This window comes from Microcaecilia unicolor, chromosome 3 (genome assembly GCF_901765095.1).
Source record: "Microcaecilia unicolor chromosome 3, aMicUni1.1, whole genome shotgun sequence".
Lineage (NCBI taxonomy): Eukaryota > Metazoa > Chordata > Amphibia > Gymnophiona > Siphonopidae > Microcaecilia > Microcaecilia unicolor.
Genome location: NC_044033.1, coordinates 100,884,572 through 100,906,623, shown reverse-complemented (window position 1 = coordinate 100,906,623; position 22,052 = coordinate 100,884,572). Strand labels below are relative to the sequence as shown.

General features: G+C 41.7%; 1 protein-coding gene across 4 annotated transcripts in view; it reads right to left on the bottom strand.

The window, feature by feature from the left end:
- Positions 1 to 341: 341 nt before the first annotated feature.
- Positions 342 to 22,052, bottom strand: part of PPP4R3B (protein phosphatase 4 regulatory subunit 3B) — a 245,534-nt gene continuing 223,823 nt past the window's right edge. For 2 of the 4 annotated variants that reach the window (XM_030196211.1, XM_030196212.1), the window contains exons 13-16: positions 10,126 to 10,265; positions 8,890 to 9,074; positions 7,856 to 8,049; positions 343 to 1,911 (exon numbers count right to left, since the gene is read on the bottom strand). In XM_030196211.1, the coding sequence (XP_030052071.1) occupies positions 1,819 to 1,911; positions 7,856 to 8,049; positions 8,890 to 9,074; positions 10,126 to 10,265 (612 nt within the window). In that variant the 3' untranslated portion in view covers positions 343 to 1,818. Of the gene's footprint in view, positions 1,912 to 7,855; positions 8,052 to 8,889; positions 9,075 to 10,125; positions 10,266 to 22,052 lie in introns of those variants that run through there. The other 2 variants (XM_030196214.1, XM_030196215.1) reach the window with 2 other exon arrangements.

Below are 22,052 nucleotides of genomic sequence, written 5' to 3'. Positions count from 1 at the left end.
CCACATATAGGGAGGCAAAAGGATTGCTCTCTATCTCCACCTGCTGGTAGATGGACACAACCCACCAGTCTATGGATTGATCAGCATGATGATATGGAATATACAATTTACTTTAAGATCACAATAATTTCTAACAAATGTCCTCATATATACAGCTGTTTCTTTCTACTTTCTAAGCCTAGTTTAGAAATGAAAAATGTGTTAATCGCTTGTTTTTGATCCAGTAAAAAAAAAAAAAAATCTACATTTCTAAGCACGTGTAAATAATTTGAATTTACTTACTAGAAGTCATACTCTAACAATAGTGATACTTAAAAAATATAATTTACTATTTCCAACAAACCAAACAAAATCAGTAATTATGGAATTACTGGGTCACATTTTAATTCCTGATTTTTACAGTTCAGTATTAATATCACCACATAAAACAAATGGTGTAAAACAAGTCCAGTGGTATTTAATACAAAATAAACTTTATGGAAAAAAAATCTATTCTTCATATCTACACAAAACAGTCCATCTTTTCCAAATAGCTAAAACAGAAATTAACACCACAATTTCCAAAACAGGAAAACTGCTTTATTTTAAACTATTGCAGAAGAAAATGGATTTTAACACATTCCCGGGGCATTCTATACATAACAGACTGCAGTTTAATATAGAGCTCACCCCCCCCCCTTTTTTAAGCAATCACAGTTTTGGGAATCTTCTCACTTTAGCATGATCTCAGATCATATAGGGGTGAACATTAAAATATTTACAGTTCATATGCAGCTTCTTAAAATTTCCAAAACTGTTTGCTTCAATTAGTTTTGTAATTCATTTACATCTGTAGAATTGTTTGTTTTCCCTTATGTTGTGACTGAAAATATGGTTTAAAAGTTACATGTTGTCTGAAACAGACTGATGTATTCTTATCAAAAACTCCACCTTCCAACTTGGTCCAGAATGACTTCTCAGTGTTCAGTTTAAAACATATTACATTCATCACAATTGAGCCTTTTGTTGTTAGTGTTTCTTATAACCACCTAAATTACACACTATATAAGATGTGCTAAGAGGAAAACATGTTTACTAACAAAACAGACAGTGATTTAATACTGTATGTCTTGTGTAGTTAATACAAAACAAACACTGCTGACTGTACAACAGTGCAGCTGTTTAACTGACAAGTAATTTCTGAAAAGATTACCCATTGAATCAGTATTGCTGGAAGTGCAGCCCAAAAATATATCTTTACAGATCTTTCTATACTGATTGCAACTTTTTTTTTTAATTCACTGAAATTTTTCTTCTAGACTCAACGTGTTCTTTCTTCCTTTTCATTTCTCTTACATAGAATGTTTTGTGTTATATTTTATCCTAGTAGAATAAGATTTCTATTCATTTTTTTAAAAGAGGCAATTGATAAAATATACTATGGACAGCACCATTACAAGATTAGAACACAGGGTTTGCAGCTGAAAGCTTTATCCATTTTGTTCTAGTTCTGATATTTACCTTGGCAATCTAGCAATATTAAAATTGTTTTCTGACTTGTTTCAAAGGTCCTCCACACACGCCAAACACGTCTTGCTGTGAAACAGCCATTTAGAATTTGATAATTAATCCACCATTGCAGACAGTCTGAACAGACTCCCTAAGGTCTACAAAAGCATCAAGATCATTGGAAGCTTGGTGTTTACAAAATTAAAACCTTTTACTTAAATATTTTCCTACATATATTTCCAAGTATTAAGGGAGAAATCTTTCTGATTTGGATTAAGTTTATAAACAGTCGCAGCATTTTAACAAGACTTGAAATAAATGTTTATTATTTTATGAGCCAAGACGAGGTCTTTTCCTTGGGGAGGTTTCTTCTTCTTCTTCCTCTTCATCATCTGAATAATCCACTAAGCCAACAAGACTCCCCTGCAGTTTGTAAAGAAAAAAAAAAGTCAAAACAGAAAGACTAATTTCACACTCAGAATCCATCAAATATATGTCACTAATGCCTGTTGAAAAACCATTATTTTTCTATCAGAAGCAGAAATCTGTTCAAGAAAGATGCCAACAGCTTAGAAGTGCTCAGAAATAAAAATCAATAAAGACCTATGCAGAAATCAGGACTATAAACACAGCTTGGAGAAGTAGTGATTGGAAGGGCATAAATGAGAAGTTGGAGAGAAGGCGAGCGGTCACTGTGGCCCTGGTGCTTCCAATGTATTGAGAATACTGATGTAGGGGAGGTATCGGCAGAGTGACTGAAGGAATAATGACAGAAATGCTTCTTAGGCTTTTTTATGCTGTAGGTCCTTTGATGCATGTGGCACTGACAAAGAGGCCCTAGAACCCTTACGCGGTCTCAGTACCAAGTCCGATGTCAGACCTTCTCGATGTTGTGTCTGTGCACCCAATGTCAATGCAGGTTCCACGTTGAGTGCTGAATCTCCTGACCTGCTTGATGCAGAGCAAAAAAAGGTTTTTACGCTGGATTCTGCAGTCTTAAAGTGCCCTAGCTTGCACGTGTAAATACAGGCCACACAATACGTCACAGTGCACCAGACCCAAGCACTGAACACACCAGTTATGGGGGTATGTGCCTGAAATGGTCGTATTGCACCGAGCACACTTCTTAAAGCCACTCATCACTCGTTACATGGAGAGAAAAACAGCCTACGCAAGGTCAAAAGGCTCAATAACCTGGGAAGCTCAAGTAGTTCCATACCAAAAAACTGTCCATGCTTCCCAATCAAAATAAAATAAAAAGAAAAAAAGAAAAATAATAAATCAATAAGTTGAACAAAATTATTAAAGAAAAAGAAGAAAAATATGAGGAAAACTAGAAACGGGGGGAAGGCCGACAGTCGCTCAAAAGCGCATGGTTTGGGATAAGGTATCTTTCAAAGATATCACCAAAACAGGGAAGATAGGGTATCCTGATAGTGAGGTTGCAAAAGAGACCATAGTAGATCAGGTGTCCTTAAATAAAAATAAAAAACAGCCAAAAATTGCAAATTAATACTGTCAAGTACTGAGCATGATGTAAATAGGAACAACAAACAGTTTGAAATCTATATGTGAATGCCAGGAGCCTAAGAAATAAGATGGGAGAGTTAGAATATCTTGAACTAAATGAAAAATTAGATACAGTAGGCATCTCTGAGACCTGGTGAAAAGAGGATAACCAGTGGGACACTGTCATACCGGGGTATAAATTATATCATAGTGATAGGGTGGATCGAATTGGTGGAGGGTTAGCATTGTATATTAACGGGCGCTTTGAATTAAATAGATTGAAAATTCTGCAGGAAACAAAACACTTCTTCGAATCACTATGGATTGAAATTCCATGTGTAAAAGGGAAAATGATAGTGATAGGAGTGTACTACCATCCGCCTGGACAGGATGAACAGACGGATGCAGAAATGTTAAAGGAAATTAGGGACGCAAACAAACTGGACAACACAATAATAATGGGTGATTTCAATTACCCCGATATTGACTGGGTAAATGTAATATCGGGGCACGCTAAGGAGGTAAAATTCCTTGATGAAATCAAGGACTGCTTTATGGAGCAGCTGGTAAAGGAGCAGATGAGAGAAGGAAAAATACTAGACCTAGTCCTTAGTGGAGTGCATGATCTGGTGCAAGAGGTAATGGTGCTGGGGCTGCTTGATAACAGTGATCATAATATGATCGGATTTGATATTAGCTTTGAAGTATACATAGGAAATCAAATACGTTAGCATTGAACTTTAAAAAAGGAAACTATGATAAAATGAGAAGAACGTTGGAAAAAAAAAACCAAACCTTAGAGGAGCAACTGCGAGGGTCAAAAATTTACATCAGGCGTGGATGCTGTTCAAAAACACCATCCTGGAAGCCCAGGCCAAATATGTTCCATGTAATAAAAAAGGAGGACGGAAGACCAAACAACAGCTGGCGTGGTTAAAAAGTGAGGTGAAGGAAGAGCTGAAAGAAAATGCTTCAGAAAATGGAAGAAGGAACCGACTGAAAATAATAAGAAACAGCATAAGGAATGTCAAGCCAAATGCAAAGTGCTGATAAGGAAAGCTAAGAGGGACTTCGAAAAAAAGATTGGGTTGGAGGCAAAAATACATACTAAAATTTTTTTAGGTATATTAAAAGCAGGAAGCCAGCAAAAGAATTGGTTGGACCGCTAGGTGACCGAGGAGTAAAAGGGGCGATCACGGAAGAGAAAGATGTAGCGGAGAGATTAAATGAATTCTTTGCTTCGGTCTTCACCGAATAAGATTTGGGTGGGCTACCGGTACCAGAAATGGTATTCGAAGCTGACGAGTCGGAGAAACTTAATGAATTCTCTGTAAACATGGAGAATGTAATGGGGCAGTTCTACAAACTGAAGAGTAGCAAATCTCCTGGACCGGATGGTATTCATCCCAGAGTACTGACAGAACTGAAAAATGAGTTTGCGGCGCTATTGTTAGTGCGTGGTACCGGAAGATTGGAGGGTGGCCAATGCAACACCGATTTTTAAAAAAAGGTTCCAGAGGAGATCCGGGAAATTAGACTGGTGAGTCTGATGTCGGTGTTGGGCAAAATGGTAGAGACTATTATAAAGAACAAAATTACAGAGTATATTCAAAAGCATGGATTAATGAGACAAAGTCAACATGAATTTAGTGAAGGGAAATCTTGCATCACCAATCTACTACATTTCTTTGAAGGGGTGAACAAACATGTGGATAAAGGTGAGCCGGTTGATATTGTGTATCTGGATTTTCAGACGGCATTTGACAAAGTACCTCATGAAAGACTCCACAGGAAATTGGAGAGTCATGGAATAGGAGGTAGTGTTCTATTGTGGATTAAAAACTGGTTAAAAGATAGAAACCAGTAGGGCTAAGTGGTCAGTATTCCCAATGGAGAAGGGTAGTTAGTGGGGTTCCCTAGGGGTCTGTGCTGGGACTGCTGCTTTTTAACATTTTTATAAATAACCTAGAGATGGGAGTAACTAGTGAGGTAATTCAATTTGCGGATGACACAAAGTTATTTAAAGTCGTTAAATCATCGGAGGATTGTGAAAAATTACAAGAGGACCTTACGAGACTGGGAGACTGGGCATCTAAATGGCAGATGACGTTTAATGTGAGCAAGTGCAAAGTGATGCATGTGGGAAAGAGGAACCCGAATTATAGCTACATCATGCAAGGTTCCACGTTAGGAGTCACGGACCAAGAAAGGGATCTAGGTGCCGTCGTTGATACGTTGAAACCTTCCGCTCAGTGTGCTGCTGAGCGGGAACGGTCGCGCACGGGCGGGAAGATGGCCGCGCATGCGCGGTGGGTGTGCCCTGCGTTCGGGACCGCCCGCAAAGTTTTTTTCCGGTTGGTGGGGGCTGCCGTGGACGTCAACCCAGTCGTGAGAACAAGCAGCCTGCTTGTCCTCGGAGAATCTCTGTTATGCTTGGGTTCAGGCAGAGTTCGTTTTCTTTATTTCTCTATTTCTGAGTTGATGCTAGACAGTCAGTCAGTTTATTCAACCTGTGGGTAGATCAGATTTAATGGGCATAAATACATGCACAACATCAACATAGATACAGCAATTTGTATTTAGCAGTATATTCACAGAAAAAGAGAAGAATTATTCTCAACCTCAAATAGTGAGTAAATGGAAAAGAGGTACTCCAGATGCTTAAAAGGTAAAATTATGTATCATACCTGATAATTTTCTTTCCATTAATCATAGCCGATCAATGCATAGACTGGTGGGTTGTGTCCATCTACCAGCAGGTGGAGATAGAGAGCAATCCTTTTGCCTCCCTATATGTGGTCATGTGCTGCCGGAAACTCCCCAGTATGTCGATATCAAAGCTCCATCCGCAGGACTCAGCACTTAGAGAATTACACCCACAAAGGGACACTCTGCCCAGCTCACCACCGCCAAAACGGGGGAGGGGAATCAACCCAGCTCATCCCCACACAAGTGGGGGAGGGGAATCCGTCCAGCTCATCCCCGCGGAGCGGGGGTGGGACACCACACCCGTCGATGCGGGGGGTTCTGGCTTATCCTGCAACCGCAACCGCGGGAAGAGCTGACTGACCTTAACACTGCCCAAAGCGGGAGGGGTACAAAGCTGCCCTACAGCCGCACGAAGCGGGAGGGAGCGCCGGCAGAATTTAGGTCTCAATCCAGCCCCGTAAAACGAAGGGGAGAGGAATGCAGCAGCTCACTGTAACACAAAATCGTCTCAACTCCTGAAGAATCCAATTGAAAAAACTTGAACACGAAGTCCTCCTGAACAGGAACTGGAGACTAAACTTGAACCTGAAATGCAACCAGAATATAAACAGTACAGATATCTGGGAGGGGCTATGGATTGATCGGCTATGATTAATGGAAAGAAAATTATCAGGTATGATACATAATTTTACCTTCCATATCATGCCGATCAATCCATAGACTGGTGGGATGTACCGAAGCAGTACTCACCCAGGGCGGGACATAGAAATCCCTAACCGCAACACTGAAGCTCCAAACCTGGCCTCCGCCCGAGCAGCCAGTTAAGCGGTAATGTCTGGAGAAGGTATGAGCCGATGCCTAAGTTGCCGCCCTACAAATCTCTTCCAAGGAGACGGACCCGGCCTCTGCCATCGAGGCCGCCTGTGCTCTAGTGGAGTGAGCCTTCAGCTGGATAGGCGGCACCTTCCCCGCGGGCACATAAGCCGCTGCAATGGTTTTCTTGACCCATCGTGCCACTGTAGGCTTGGCAGCCTGCAGACCCTTACGAGGACCTGCAAATAGCACAAACAGATGATCCGACTTCCGGAAATCATTGGTCACTTCCAAGTATCTGATGATGACTCGTCTCACATCCAGATATTTGAGAGCAGAGTACTCCTCTGGGTAGACCTCCCTATGAAAGGAGGGTAGACAGAGCTGCTGATTCAGATGGAAGCGAGAAACAATCTTGGGCAGGAAGGAAGGCACTGTGCGAATAGACACTCCTGCCTCAGTGAACTGCAGAAAGGGATCTCGACATGATAGCACCTGGAGCTCGGAAACTCTTCTGGCTGAAGTGGTAGCCACCAAAAAGACTGCTTTCAACGTCAGGTCTTTCAGAGATGCCCTCGACAAGGGTTCACAAGGCGGCTTCTGCAAGGCTCTTAGCACCAGATTGAGATTCCACGCAGGTACCACTGAGTGCAGAGGAGGGCGCAGGTGATTAACTCCCTTGAGAAAGCACACCACATCTGGCTGCGAGGCCAGGGAAGCACCCTTCAGGTGACCCCTGAAGCAAGCAAGAGCCGCTACCTGGACCTTAAGGGAACTGAGCGATAGGCCTTTTTCCAGACCTTCTTGCAGGAACGCCAATACTGAAGAAATTGGAGCAGTGAAGGGAGAAACTGAGCCTGCCTCACACCACGATGCAAAGGTACGCCAAACCCTGGCGTAAGCAGTAGAACTAGAGCGCTTCCTCGCTCTCAGCATAGTGGCGATGACCTTGTCTGAGAAGCCCTTCTTCCTCAGACGCTAGCAGCTGCTGTGTGTGACCACCACCTGCTGAGATAGAGAACAAACTGGGGAGTTTCCGGCAGCACATGACCACATATAGGGAGGCAAAAGGATTGCTCTCTATCTCCACCTGCTGGTAGATGGACACAACCCACCAGTCTAAGGATTGATCGGCATGATGATATGGAATAGCAACTAGGTGCTGAGAACAGTATTAGCTGACACCATCAATTTGGGAACAGTAAGTAGGGAATATTTGAAAAGAAATACGTATCTTGTGAAGATGTAATTTTTTTAGCCATTTTAACATATTTGAAACACTAACATGTTTTATCTATCCTCTATTTCCCAACAATCTAAATGAAGATATTCTCACCTTTGCTGTAGCTACTGTTGATAAGTTTGTATTTTTTGAAGATGAACCATTAGAACTTGCTGGTGGTGTTGCCACAGATTTACTGTTGGTACTATTTGCTCCATTAGTTGCAGTGGGTGAGTGGGAAAACGTAAATTTGAAACCCCCTGTAGCTGTCCTCTTTGGAAAGTTTTCCTTGTCTTCACACTCTTTAGCTGAAGAAATAAGAGCATTAGATTCCTGAATATCAAAATTAGCATGGGGCTGAGATTTGGGCAGTTACTGTAATAATGCTCAGTAATACAGAATCTCACTACAAGCCCTACAGCAATTTATGATGAGCTCAAGGTGATGTACCCCAAAACTCAGTCAAAAGTGGAAATCCATCCATGTTTTAAATGGATAGTAAAGCTGAACACTTCTCTCTAGCATAACCAAACTAGTATGGGGTATCTTGCTAGTACTATTAAAAATATGCAAAAATAGCAGATGCACCCAAATTTGCAAAGGGCACAAGTCTTCTGGGAAAGGATATAAAAGAATGAAGTTCTACACTGATTTTGATTCTTATGTTTGGTTATAGGCATCTGCTGTGAACTGAGTAAAAGAAATGAGGGAGAGCATTTGAGTTATGCAGGAAGCGCTGATACAGCTGCATTGGCTTCTAAGGTGGCTGGGGTAACATGCACAGAGAGGCCTAGCAAACGCCTTTACGGTACTATGTAAGCCAAATTGAGCCTGCAAATAGGTGGGAAAATATGGGGTACAAATGTAACAAATAAAATAAAAAAACCTTATTGAGAAAGGGTTGAATATAACAACTCAGACAACAGCTTCACTAGTTTTGGTAGCAATCTGAACTATTACAAAACTTGATGTTAAGACATGAGTGATGGCCTGAGCACTAGAACGAGCATGCAGTTATAAGAAACAGAGGAAGAAAAAAAAAACTTAGAATGGTCTACCAAGAAAGCACTTTAATGCAATTTAAACGTACTTGGGACAAATTCTATCTTTACAGCTCTGTAAACAACACAGCTAAGTTAGCTAAATACCTTTTTTACTTTCCATAAATTTTTCATAATTATCAGTAAAATCATCTTCAGGTTTCAATTTCTCAACAGGAGGCACAACAGCTTCACCTTCTTCCTCTTCATCATCATTGAACCACATTTCTTCATCATCTTCTAGGGCTCTTGTATTTCTGCGAAATCTATTACTACGCAATATAGATGGTACACTGTAAGAAAGTTACATGGATATGTAATATCTTTTGACTAATGTGATAACTATGATCATATAGTCTGTGTGCTACTAACCTATGTGCAAAATAACCACATTTTACTAATTCTTGATATATTATATAAAAAAATCAGAGAGAGGAAACAGAGGAATCACAGTGTGGGGAAAACAATGCAATAAACCATGCAAACTTATAAATGTAAAATAATGTAGAATATAAACAGATTAATAAGGTAGGTCAAAACATCAAGTCACTTCATAGCCAAATTTGAGGCTTAATGATACACTTCACAATTATTCAACAGCTGAAGGAAAATAAAGTTTTAATTAGCAACCAAGCAGTGTATGTGCTCCATTTGCATGCAGCAAAAACACCAACAGTAAGAAAAGACTTTGAACATGGAAAGTTGCCCAACAGAGCTTTCATGGACAATTTTAGGAAAGTATACACCTTACTCATCACACTGACTGGGGCATCACAAAACCTCTCTTCTGCAAAGCTGGTTCAATGATCCTTTTACTCCAGCCATCAGCTGCTGTGCCCCTTCTGGACTAAGGCCATGCTAGTCCCTCTTACTCAAAAAAAAAAAAAAAAAAAAAAAAAAAAAAAAAAGAGGAAAATGATAGCCTAAGATTCCGATTCTGATCTATACTTAGGCTTCTGATTTTAAATTTTAACCAATATACACAATAAAACACCTCCAAAACAAAACAAACAAGCATTTACCCTTTTCCCTAGTACTCTGGCACCCCATCCCCTGACCTGTTTTCTATCCTCCATCCTCCATAGTTTCAGTGCCTTTTCTATGTTGATGGCTCTTAAGTAACACAAACATAAAATCTATGACACACAGTACCCTTAATGAAAACACAAACACTGATTATTCTACCATCAAAGAACCCCTAATTAAGTGGGAAATAAACGTGTAAATTTACAATTTATAAACATTTAAGAACAGAATCCTCATCTATATCCCAAGCTCTTCCACTGCTTCTTTTCTTTAAATGAAATGATTTAATTTCAACAATAATAATGGAATGATGCTTACCTACTCAGTTTCTGATTTTGTCTGTCTTTCTCATGTTCATACTTGGTCTTCAGCCCTCTGAATGTCTGAACGTACTCAATGGATTCAAGTGCCTTATAAAAGTTTTCAACTATATGTGCTGTTAGTGACTTGATATCTTCCTGTAAAATGAACAATTTTTCAACTTTAAAGTAAAATTTCTAACAGGTAAAATCTTTTGTTCTTCTTCACATATCCATCCCCACTAGACTGCCCTAGACCACTAAATGCAAGTTTCTTACTTGACTTAAAACAGGGCTCAACAAACCCCAGGCCTCAGTTTGCCATGGCAACCAAAAAAACAGGACCTGGCACTTAAGTGCTGCAACTGAGCATAAGGACATTAAGGATGTGGCTGTTCAAAGTACAGCAGACAGTACCAGTGTCTGTATTCTTCTTTCCTTCTCCCCACCAAAGCTGCTATTCCGACACACATGAACTTCACCATGCATGCATGCCCACACCACCCACTCCACAGCCCCAGCTTAGCGCTGATGAGAAATGAAAGAAGAGTGGCTGTGCGATAGGCCACAGTCATGTCTTCTGCTATTGATACTTGTAAAGTTTGAACCACATGGGTCAAATTTTGTATTTAGCACCAAAGCGGCAGGGAAAGCAGTTGAGAAGTGAAAGAAAAGAAGAATGGATGTGCATCAGACCCCAACTGCCTGCCCCTTTAGCACTAAATGCAAAATTTGAACCATGTTGTTCAAATTTTATATTACCAGTACCAAATAGCAGAAGAGGCAGTTGTGGCCTGATGCGCAGGCATGCTTTTCTTTCACTTCTCATCAGTGCTGGGTGGTGGTGGAGGAGCAAGAGGTGGGTGTCTGTGTGCCACGGAGGGGGGAGGAAGGGGAGAGAACATGAGGGAGCACAAGGTGGGTGTCGGTGTGCCAGTGGGTAGGAGAGAGCAAGAGGTGGGTATCGGTGTGCCAAGGGAGTAGGAAGGAGCAAGAGGTGGGTGTCGGTGTGCCAGGGAGGTAGGAGGGAGCAAGAGGTGGGTGTCGGTGTGCCACAGGAGGGACAGAGAACTGTGTGTCTGTGTGAGGAAAGGGGGGATGAAGCAAGAATAGAGAGATAAGTGTCTGTATGCTGGGATGCAGGAAAGAGATGGAGAAATTTAGTTATGGAGGTAGTTATTAGGAGACAGTTGAGAGAGAGGGAGTTTAAGCCACAAGAAGATGTATGGGGTAGTGGTCATTGAGAGCTGCTATTGTGTGCTTGCTGGGGGAGGCAGAAGGTGTGCTTATTTATTTAAATATTAATTTTAAAAATATGCAGCCTGCACAATCTACAATTCTTGGTGGGAAACATTATACATACACAGTGTATAAAAACAGACCATTACAGATAACATATCAGAACATCATTCAATCAGATCTTTAAATGATTGCTGAAACAAATATGTCTTCAAAGATTTTACATTACATTGCAGATTCGTACTCCGCAACTACCTGAAAATTCAGTGCGGATCACAAAAAAGAGAAGTTAGGCTATTCTTAAAGAATCACAAGAAAAAAACAGAACCAGCAAACCCGTTAGGATGACAATTTTTTGAAACAGATTTTCAGAGCTTTCCTAAATTGTGGATAGTTTCACAGTCGTTTTATACAAGTAGGCAATTCATTCCATATCAGAGGAACTTGAGGATGAAATCAGTTGTTTACACGATTTAAGACATCAAACATTTGGAAAATAAAGTATTAGCTAATCACGAAACAAAAGTATGAATTTTGACCAATGGAAGGATTAAGATGGGTTACCATATATAATGGGGCGTTGCCATGTAGAATTTTAAAAACCAGTGTACAGACTTTGAACTATATTTAGGCCTCTACCAGAAGCCAAAGTTTAAATAAAATATAGTGAAATACTATGAAACCAATTGAAAAGAATCAGTCTGACAGCAGTGTACTGGACTGTCTGTAGCCATTTTATAAGGAATTTTGAGCAACCAATATGCTACATTGCAATAGTCCAGCTGGGATAGTAACAGTGTCTGAACTAATAAATGAAATATGGGCAATTCAAAGTATTTTCTAATGGCCCTTAACTTTTTCAACAGAAAAAAATAATTTTTATTAACTTATTGACCTGTTAGTCCATGGCAAGTTGACTAACTGTACTCCCAAGACCTGCATTGAGGATTCAGGAGTGTAGTTAAATAGAGAAGTGACAAATTGTTAAATATCTTGTCAATAGGACTGATCCATAGGAACTTAGTTTTTTCTTTATTAAGCTTCAAGCCATGGGATGAAACTGAGTTTCCCATCAGATCCATACACAACTAATGTTTGTCCAATCATTGGTAACCCCCTGATGATAAAGGAACAGAACTGAAATATTATCTGTGTATATATAGCATTTAGCACTGATTTTGTCCAGCTCCAACCCCAGGGACTGCATTAAAAGATTACATAGCACAGGTGACAATGGAGATACCTGAGGGATTCCGCATTTAACCTTACAAGTACTACATACTGTACCTTTCATCTTCACACTACATGATCTGTGGGAGAGAAAACCCCTGAACATTTTAGAACATATCCCGAGATGCCAAATCTATCCAATATATGGAGCAAAATCTCATGGTCCACAAAGTCAAATGCATTCGAGATCAAACTAAGTACTAATCATCGACCTAAGCTTAACAATGATTTACAATGAGTTATCAGAAACCCTATTACAGTCTCTGTGCTAAGAATGTAAAATATAATTTTCTAGGTAATCCTCCAACTGTTTAGTGACCAAACCCTCCATGATCTTCATCAGCAGAGGAATAGAAGCTATAGGTCTGTAGTTTGCTACATCATGAATGCTAGCTTTGTTATTCTTTAGGATTGGGGTCAGGACATCATAACCCCATGAGGTGTTAAAATTGCCTGTGCAAAACTCGTAGCTCAGCCAGGAAAGTATCCTGTAATAAATAAGGAGGACAACTGTCCAGAAAACACTTTTTAAAAATACTCATACTTTTATGTTATTGTAATTGTGAGGGCAGACTATTTGGGTCTGTGATATAAAAAATATGGCAGATCTATGCATGTCTAGTCTGCCATTCTCCTACAAAAACTGGCAAACGGTCCATAATTTCCAAAAGGAATGAAGGCACTGGAGCAGACATGGTGATAAACATCTATGGAGAAAGAAATATAAATACATAAATAAGTGTATGTGTGTGTGTGTGTGTGTGTGTGTGTGTGTGTGTGTGTGTGTGTGTGAAAACAAGCAAAAACTCATTACCAAGACCTCTAGCCTCCAAGGGGGATCAATCTAAAAGCAACATCACTGAAACACGCAAAGTGACATACTACATTAATAAAACACAAAAGGAGTGTGTGTGTGTGGTGGGTACCAAAACTCAGAACATTTATTTATAGTGTAAACCATTCACTTCACCATAGGCATTACAGCAGGAACAAATAAGTTAAAACAATTTGTGAATCTCAAATTCATCCGAGAAAACACTTAAAACAATAAATAACAACAACAAAAAACCACGCAAGCACTCCACCTATGCATTACAGTGACATCATAGGGGATAACATGGCTGCTGCAATTTCAAAAAAGCAAAATACCCTTTAAAAAACCTCCAAGTTTAAAAACAAAAAGTAGAAACATGAAGGACACACAATGCTTGTTCAAGAAGTGTTTTTTAATCACACAATTTGAACAAATCAAAAATCACGATTAAAAATAGCTGAAAACAAGATGGTGGCCATCAACAGAACTTTTAAGAATAGTTTCAAATGAAATTTAAAAAATCTGGAGGACTGTTGGGGGGGGGGGGGGGGAGGCAAGATGGTCGCTAAGCAGGACATAAAGCAGGCAGTTCTCGACAGGAAGCATTATTTCCCTTTAGTTTGACTGTTTTATGGCTTTTTCAATTAGAAAATACCTGAGAAGGGGGAAATTAGCAGGTACCCACTCGCCTGCGAATGTCATCTAGTCACCGTCACTCAGAGACTGGTTTCCTTCAGGGGCGAACAAGCTGGTCAGGGTGTAAGGGAGAACTCTGAGCTCAGCAGCGAGATATCACTGAGACCACAGGGGCCAGCGATGCCTCCAGCTCTGAGAACCCGAATACAGGACAAGCAACAGAAGCTGCGCGGATTGACGAACTTGATGTCAGACTGCCCCAAGGGTGGGGTTCAGCCCCCGAAGACTTTAGCAGAACCACGGCGAGCTATGGTGCTTTAACCCATAAAACAATCAGAGATATGCAGGAGACAAGTTTGTTGGCAAGTTTGCCTCCAATGGTAAGACCAGAGCAAGTGACCTTGGAGTCTGTTTGGACTGCATTAGACTCCATATACCACATATGTTCTGGGATATCTCCTTCTGTACAGCAAAATACACTTAGAATTCAAAAGCTTGAGAATAAATATTAAGCAAACTACTAAGATAATTCAAGAGATCAGAGCAGGCTGAACATATGAAACTGGTTCAATCATCTTTAATCCAGGATAAAATGTTAATGCACTGAAAAATTGAAAACTTCGATAATATTAGACGTCTGGATTTTCCTAAAATTCTCTACAGAAGCTTTTTCTCTGTCCATTTGTTGGATAAAATGTTTAATTCTTCATTAGAAATTATTCATTGCTCTATTAGTGATTCTATGTTTGTAAGGAATTTAGGATATATAGTAGGCTACTGTCCCCAAACAAATGGTCCAGCTATAGAACTACATTTTAAGGCTTTGTAACTAAATGTTCTTTAAAATATCAGAATACTTTTAGAGGGAGACATACATTTGCATCTAGAAAATAGGCAAGACAAAGATACTAATGACTTTTTAAACTATTTTAGATTTGTTGGGATTACTTATTCAACTAAACAGTGCTTCCATGAGAAAGCTCATCTTTTATACATCTTAGCCATGACTCAGTCTGACAGTTCTTGTTGTACCCTAAATTTGTTCTAGGCTCCCTTGGACTGTTCATTTTTCTATGGATTTTATAGTGAGGTGGCAAGATGCTACTGACCCTAAGAGATCTAACCAAAAACCAGTGGGGCAAACTAGGGGAAAAATAGAGTCTTCAATATTTTGGGAAAAAGCTAATAATTTAGGTGATAATTGTTTACCTCAAGATTTATTTGAAAATTGGAACTTGCGTGTTTCCACTATTCTGAATGAAAATTGCCCCCATTAAGCCAAAATCTAAAATGGCTAGAAAAAGTTAGAAATGGCTAAATCTAGAATTACTTGCTATTAAACAAGATTGCAGAAAGATGCAACTATACAGAGGAAGTCTCCGACTCCAGAATCTAGACATGTTTAGAGAGCCACCACAACTCTGTATAAGAATACTATTGCTATTAAAAGGAAAGAATTATATTCCAAGCTGAATAATTGCCCTTTCACCAATACTCATATGCTGTTAAATTTAGTGAATAGTCTGATATATGTGTCACTATGCTACCTCTTAATGTTGTTATGCCGTCAGCAGAAGCATTAGCTTCACACTTTAAAAATAAAGTAGTTAAAATCAGGGATCAATTTCCCATGGGAAACGATAAAAGATCATGTTGTAATTCTGTTGAGAATCCAGGTTATCATATCTGGGATTGTTTCGTGCCTATGACAGAACATCATACAAAATCATTATTGACCAGATTTACAAAATCAGGCTGTAGTTTAGATTCATATCCATCTTACCTAATGAACGATATAAGTTCTAACATACTTCATATGCTTACTGTTTGGCTTAATGATTGTTTAGCAGCTGGTGTGTTTCCTTCTTGCTGTAGATGAGATAGTTCTGACTCCAAATCCAAAAAATCCAAAAGGAGAGCTGTCGGATACTGCAAATTATCATCCAGTTGCTTCAATTCCACTATTCGCAAAAATAATGGAAGGATATGTCGTTAAACTTCTTGATAAATACCTCTCTGATGATAATATTCTACATTCATCTCAGTCCATATTTCGTAAATTGTATAGTACAGAGACTGTGATCGAGGATTTGGTGGCACGTGGTAAAGCTCTACTAGCTCAGGGCCATAATGCTGTGGTTATCCAGTAAGATCTATCATGCAATTTTGATCTAGAAGACCATAATCTTCTACTTACTAGATTTGAGTGAATTGGATATCGCGGGCATCTTGGTTTAAGGGTTTTTTTTTTTTTAACTTCTCATAATTATATAGTTCAGAAAGATGGAGAATTGTCATCTAGTTGGAACTTTTAGGTAAACTCCTGGAACAACTTATTTTATGTACGCAAATAATATTCCCCTATTACTGCCAATATCTCAAGATTGGCATGATACTTTGAGAACCATTACTTAATGTATAAAGTTGATTCAACAATGGACTCTCTCTCAAACTTAATCATGATAAAACTAAATTTTTTTATGGTTAGGCCTTTTTCTGTTGGTTTTCCTCAGGGCTTTAACATAGCCTCAGATTCATTTTTGTTTGTATCTTGTTCTAAAATATTAGAGGTTGAAGTAGATAGTTATCTTTTTCCCATAATATTCAAATTTTGATTCATAAATGTCTTTATAAATTTTTGGATAGTGCAAATTCCAGATTGCTGGCCCAAGCTTTAGTCCTATCTAGATTAGACTACTGCAATATTATTTATGTAGTATGTTCAAGTATGTTGTTAATGCTCAAATGATTCAAAATGCAGCAGCTTGGTTGATGATCTCAGCCTCTAAATTTGATTCGATAACCCCATTGCTTGTGGAGTTGCACTGGCTTCCGATCGAGGCAAAGTCCCAATTTAAATTGTGTACCATCATTTTTAAGATCTTGACTGGTTTAGCTCCATCTTATTTATCTGACTGGGCGATTCTTCTCCAAAAAAGCTCTATTGGTAAAACCATCTTAAGTAGAGAGGTGTGGTAGCCGTGTTAGTTCACTTTTAAAGGTAATCAATAGAAATAAAAAAAATAAAACATGGAAAAGAAAATAAGATGATACCATTTTTTATTGGACATAATACATTTCTTGATTAGCTTTCGAAGGTTTATTTCTATTGATTATCTTGGTAAAACTAGAAATCAAATGTTGCTGCTCTAACAATTAAAGGGGTGAAATCATGTAGAATCTTTACTCTATGTATAACAAAGCATCAACAATTTGGACCTTACATGATTTTTTGTCACCATCTTAAAACTTGTTTTTTTAAATACCTTTTATAGATATATTTTTTTTGCACTTTATCTGCTAATGTAATTCTTGGACATATTGTGTTCAACCTCTTACAATTGTAATCCACACTGAACTAAATATGTTGTTCCAGAATAGAAATGTGTAATAGTAAAAGTGAGGATACTTACCTGTAGCAGGTATTCTCCGAGGACAGCAAGATGATTATTCTCACAATTGGGTTGAAGTCCGCGTCCGCCTGGGAATTGGCATTTGCAATAGCAAAAAGAAAAAAATTTTGCCAGAGCCTTCTGGTGCGCATGCACCGCACATACGTGGACTAACTTCTCACCCGTCGCGTGACCGTGCTCCTCAGTTAAGTTGTAAAGCAAAAAGAAATAAAACAACTTCAAGAGGAGGTGGGCAGGTTTGTGAGAATAATCAGCCTGCTGTCCTCAGAGAATATCTGCTACAGGTAAGTATCTTCACTTTCTCTGAGGACAAGCAGGCTGAGTTGTTCTCAACTGGGGTATCCCCAGCATCCAGGCAGGCTGAGTTGTTCTCACAACTGGGTATCCCCAGCATCCAGGCTCACCCAAAACAATAAACATTGGTCAGTAGGGCCTCGCAACGGTGAGGACATAACAGAGATTATCCTGAAACTATATACAACTAGGCTGACAGAGCAGCCTGGAACAGAATAAAACGGGCCTAGGTGGGTGGAGTTAGATTCTAAACCCCAAACAGATATTGCAGCACCGACTGCCCAAACAGACTGTCACGTTGGGGTATCCTGCTCAAGGAAGTAGTGAGATGTGAATGTGTGGACTGAAGACGACGTCGCAGCTTTGCAAATCTCTTCAATGGAGGCCGAGTTCAAGTGAGTCACCGACACAGCAATGGCTCTGACATTATGAGCCGTGACATGGCACTCCAGAGTCAGCCCAACTTGGGCATAAGCGAAGGAAATGCAATCTGCTATCAATTGGTACTGGAGGTGGGTTGCAGAAGCGATCTCTCGTTCTGTGAGAGTTAGAAAACAGTCCAATCTCCACAGTTCTTCGGAGGACAATTCCAAAAGAGGGAACCATATCTGACGTGGCCAGTATGGTGCAATCAGGATCTTGGTTCCGTGGTCTTGCTTGAGTTTCAGCAAAGTCTTCCCCACCAGAGGAATGGGAGGATATGCATACAGGAGGCCTGTTTTCCAATGTAGGAGAAAGGAGTCTGACGCTAGTCTGTCGTGGGCCTGAATCCTGGAACAGAAACGAGGGACCTTGTGATTGATCTGAGTGCCAAAAAGATCCACCCCACGCTCAGATCTTGCGGGCTACGCCCATATTCAGCAACCACTCATGATGTTGCAGTACCTTGCTCAGCCTATCTCCTAAACTGTTGTTTACGCCTGCCAGATAAGTGGCTTGGAGAAACATGCCATGACGGCGTGCACAAAGCCACATCTGGACGGCTTCCTAACATAAGGGGCAAGATCCGGTGCCCCCCTGCTTGTTGGTGTAGTATAGCACAACCTGATTGTCTGCCTGAATCAAGATGATTTGGTTGGACAGCTTATCTCTGAAAGCCTTCAGAGCGTTCCAGATCGCTCGAAGCTCCAGGAGGTTGATCTGAAGACCTGTTTCCTAAAAGAATCAGGCTCCCTGAGTGTGAAGCCCATCTACATAAGTTCTCCACCCTAGGAGGAATGCATCCATCGTCAGCACTTTCTGCGGCTGAGGAATTTGGAATGGTCGTCCCATGGTCAAATTGGGTTGGATTGTCCACCACTGAAGAGAATTGTGAAAGTCGGTGGACAGATGGATCACATCCTCTAGATTCCCTGCAGCTTGGAAGCACTGAGAAGCTAGTGTCCGATGAGCAGATCTAATGTGTAGATGTGTCATGGGTGTAACATAAACCGTGGAGGCCATGTGCACTAAGAGTCTCAACATCTGCCGAGCTGTGACCTGCTGAGACGTTCGAACTGTGGACACTAGGGACAGAAGGTTGCCCATTCCTCGGGGAGATAGGCTCGAGCCATCTTCGTGTCCAGCATTGCTCCAATGAACTCCAATTTCTGAACAGGAGTGAGATGGGACTTGGTGTTATTAAAAATCCCAGTAATTCCAGCACCTGAATAATCATCCACATGGACTCCTGAGCGCCGTCTTCCAAAGTACTCTTCACTAGACAATCGTCGAGATAAGGCAACACATGCACTCCCAATCTGCGTAGCAACGCTGCAACTACTGCTAGACATTTTGTGAAAACTCTTGGGAGCTGAAACTGGGCCAAATGGCAGTACGCGGTACTGAAAGTGCTGCGCTCCCAGCCGAAACCGAAGATACTTCCTGTCAGCTGGAAGTATCGGGATATGAGTCTAAGCCTCCTTCAAATCCAGAGAGCATAGCCAATTGTTTTCCTCGTTTTTAGTGGAGGAGTGGCCTAGTGGTTAGGGTGGTGGACTTTGGTCCTAGGGAACTGAGTTTGATTCCCACTTCAGGCACAGGCAGCTCCTTGTGACTCTGGGCAAGTCACTTAACCCTCCATTGCCCCATGTAAGCCGCATTGAGCCTGCCATGAGTGGGAAAGCGCGGGGTACAAATGTAACAACAACAAAAAAAATTCATTGGGAGAAGGGTGCCTAGGAAAACAATCCTGAACTTTTCTCAGATTGGGAAATTGTTCAGGGCCCTTAGGTCTAGGATGGGAGGCATCCCCCATTTTCTTCTGAACAATGAAGTAACTGGAATGGAATCCCAGCCCTTTTTCCCCTGGTGGAATGGATTCGACCGCATGGGCCTGAAAGAGGGCGGAGTGTTCCTCTGCAAGTACCTGCCTGTGCTGGGAGCTGTATGAATGAGCTCCCGGTGTGCAATTTGGAGGTGTAAATTCCAGATTGAGTGTGTACCCTAACCGGACTATTTGAAGAATCCACCGGTTGGAGGTTATGAGAGACCACCTTTGGTGCAAAACATTACCTCCCTCCAACTGGCTAGTCATCTGGAACAGACACTTTTACTGTGGCTATGCTTCCATGGAGCCAGTCAAAAGTCCGTTCCCTGCTTTTACTGGGGAGCAGCAGGGGGCTTGGTGCACGCTGCTGACGAGAACGAGTGTGCTGGGGCTGAGCCAGAGTAGGCTGGAGGGACGCCAGAGTGTACCTACACCTAGAACAGGAATAGGGAGCACTCCGTGACCCCCCAAAAAACCTCCTAGATGAGGAGGATGTAGCAGAAGGCACCTGGCTAGAGAGAGAAGCCATAGCATCTGTGTGCTTCTTGATCTGGTCGACCAGATCTTCCACCTTCTCTCCGAAAAGGTTATCCCCCCGGCCAGGTACATCCGCCATTCTCAGCTGGACTGAATGGTCTAGGTCTGCGCATCGCTATACCTTGAGCAGAGATTCTGGATGTCACATCAAAAGTGTTGTATGCGCCCCTGGCAAGGAATTTACAACACGCCTTCTGCTGCTTGACCACCTGGTGAAAAGGCTCGGCTTTCTCCAGAGGAAGGGCATCGACCAAGGTAGACAGCTGCCTTACTGAGTTCCACAAATGAATGCTCATGAAGAGCTAGTAAGACTGGATATGGGCAGCGAGCATAGCGGCCTGATACGTCTTCCTCCCAAAAGAATCCAAGGTCATAGCTTCTCTGCCTGGGGGTGCTGAGGCATAGTCTCTAGTACTCTTGGCTCTCTTGAGGGCGGAGTCCACCACCATGGAGTTGTGGGGTAACTGAGTCCTCATCAACTCAGGTTCACCATGAATACGATACTGGGAATCAGTCTTCTTAGGGATCACTGGACCAGACAAAGGGAACGGCCAGTTTCGCATAAGGACTTCCCAGAGTACCTTGTGCAAAGGAGCCATTACTGCCTCCTCAGGTGGAGAGACATAGTCCAGGACCTCGAGCATCTCAGCCCTGGACTCATCCTCCACTTCTGCAGGGAATGGAATGGCTTCAGCCATTTCCTGTACAAACGATAAAAAGGAGAGGCTCTCAGGAGGACAGAGTCTTCTTTCAGGTGGAGGGGAAGGTTCAGAGGGATTCCCAAAGGACTCATCGGAGGAGTACCTGGGATCCTCCTCTCCCACGAGCACTCCTCCTCAGTATTGGAAAGCACTTCCCTCAGGACCTTCGAGACTGAGCCTGCTTCAACGTCGATGTTGAGGGGCTGACGCCCGCATGGTCTGTGGTGAAGCTTCCTCCACCAACAGCGATAGGGAGTCAACCTGGGTGGCAGCTGGCACAGGAGTTGCAAGCAGCACCGAGGTCAGGAACCTCAATGCAGGTGAAGGGCCTGACGCAGCTGCAGCAGACGGCACGGCAGGCAAAGCACCCCCAACGCCGAAGCAGAATGGTGTAGCAGTCCTTTGAGAAGCTCTGAAAGGCCCGGATGCGTTCGTCAAGACCCGCCTGCTGCGGGGCTGGTGGAGCAGTCGGTGGCAGAATCGGTTGAGGCTCGGGAGCAGGAACCGGACTGCTGGGAGGCCTATGCGTCTGCACCTCCTGTATGGAGGGGGAGCAGTCCTCCTGGCTCCGACGCTTTTCGGGTGCAGAATCTTTCAATGCCCTGGAGCTCCTCGCAAAGCATGTCGAAGGAGAATGGTGATGGTGCTTCTTAGCCTTCACTCGATGCACGTCACTGAGGCTCCTTGGTGCCGACGAGGAAGATGTCGAATCCTCACATCGCCTCAGGTTCGGGTCCGACAATGGATAGTCCTGGGGGGCCTGCACAGCAGGAGGCCTCGAGACAGGTGGAGACCCACTAAATGCCTCACTGCTCCCAGCGTGTTGCGGCCTCT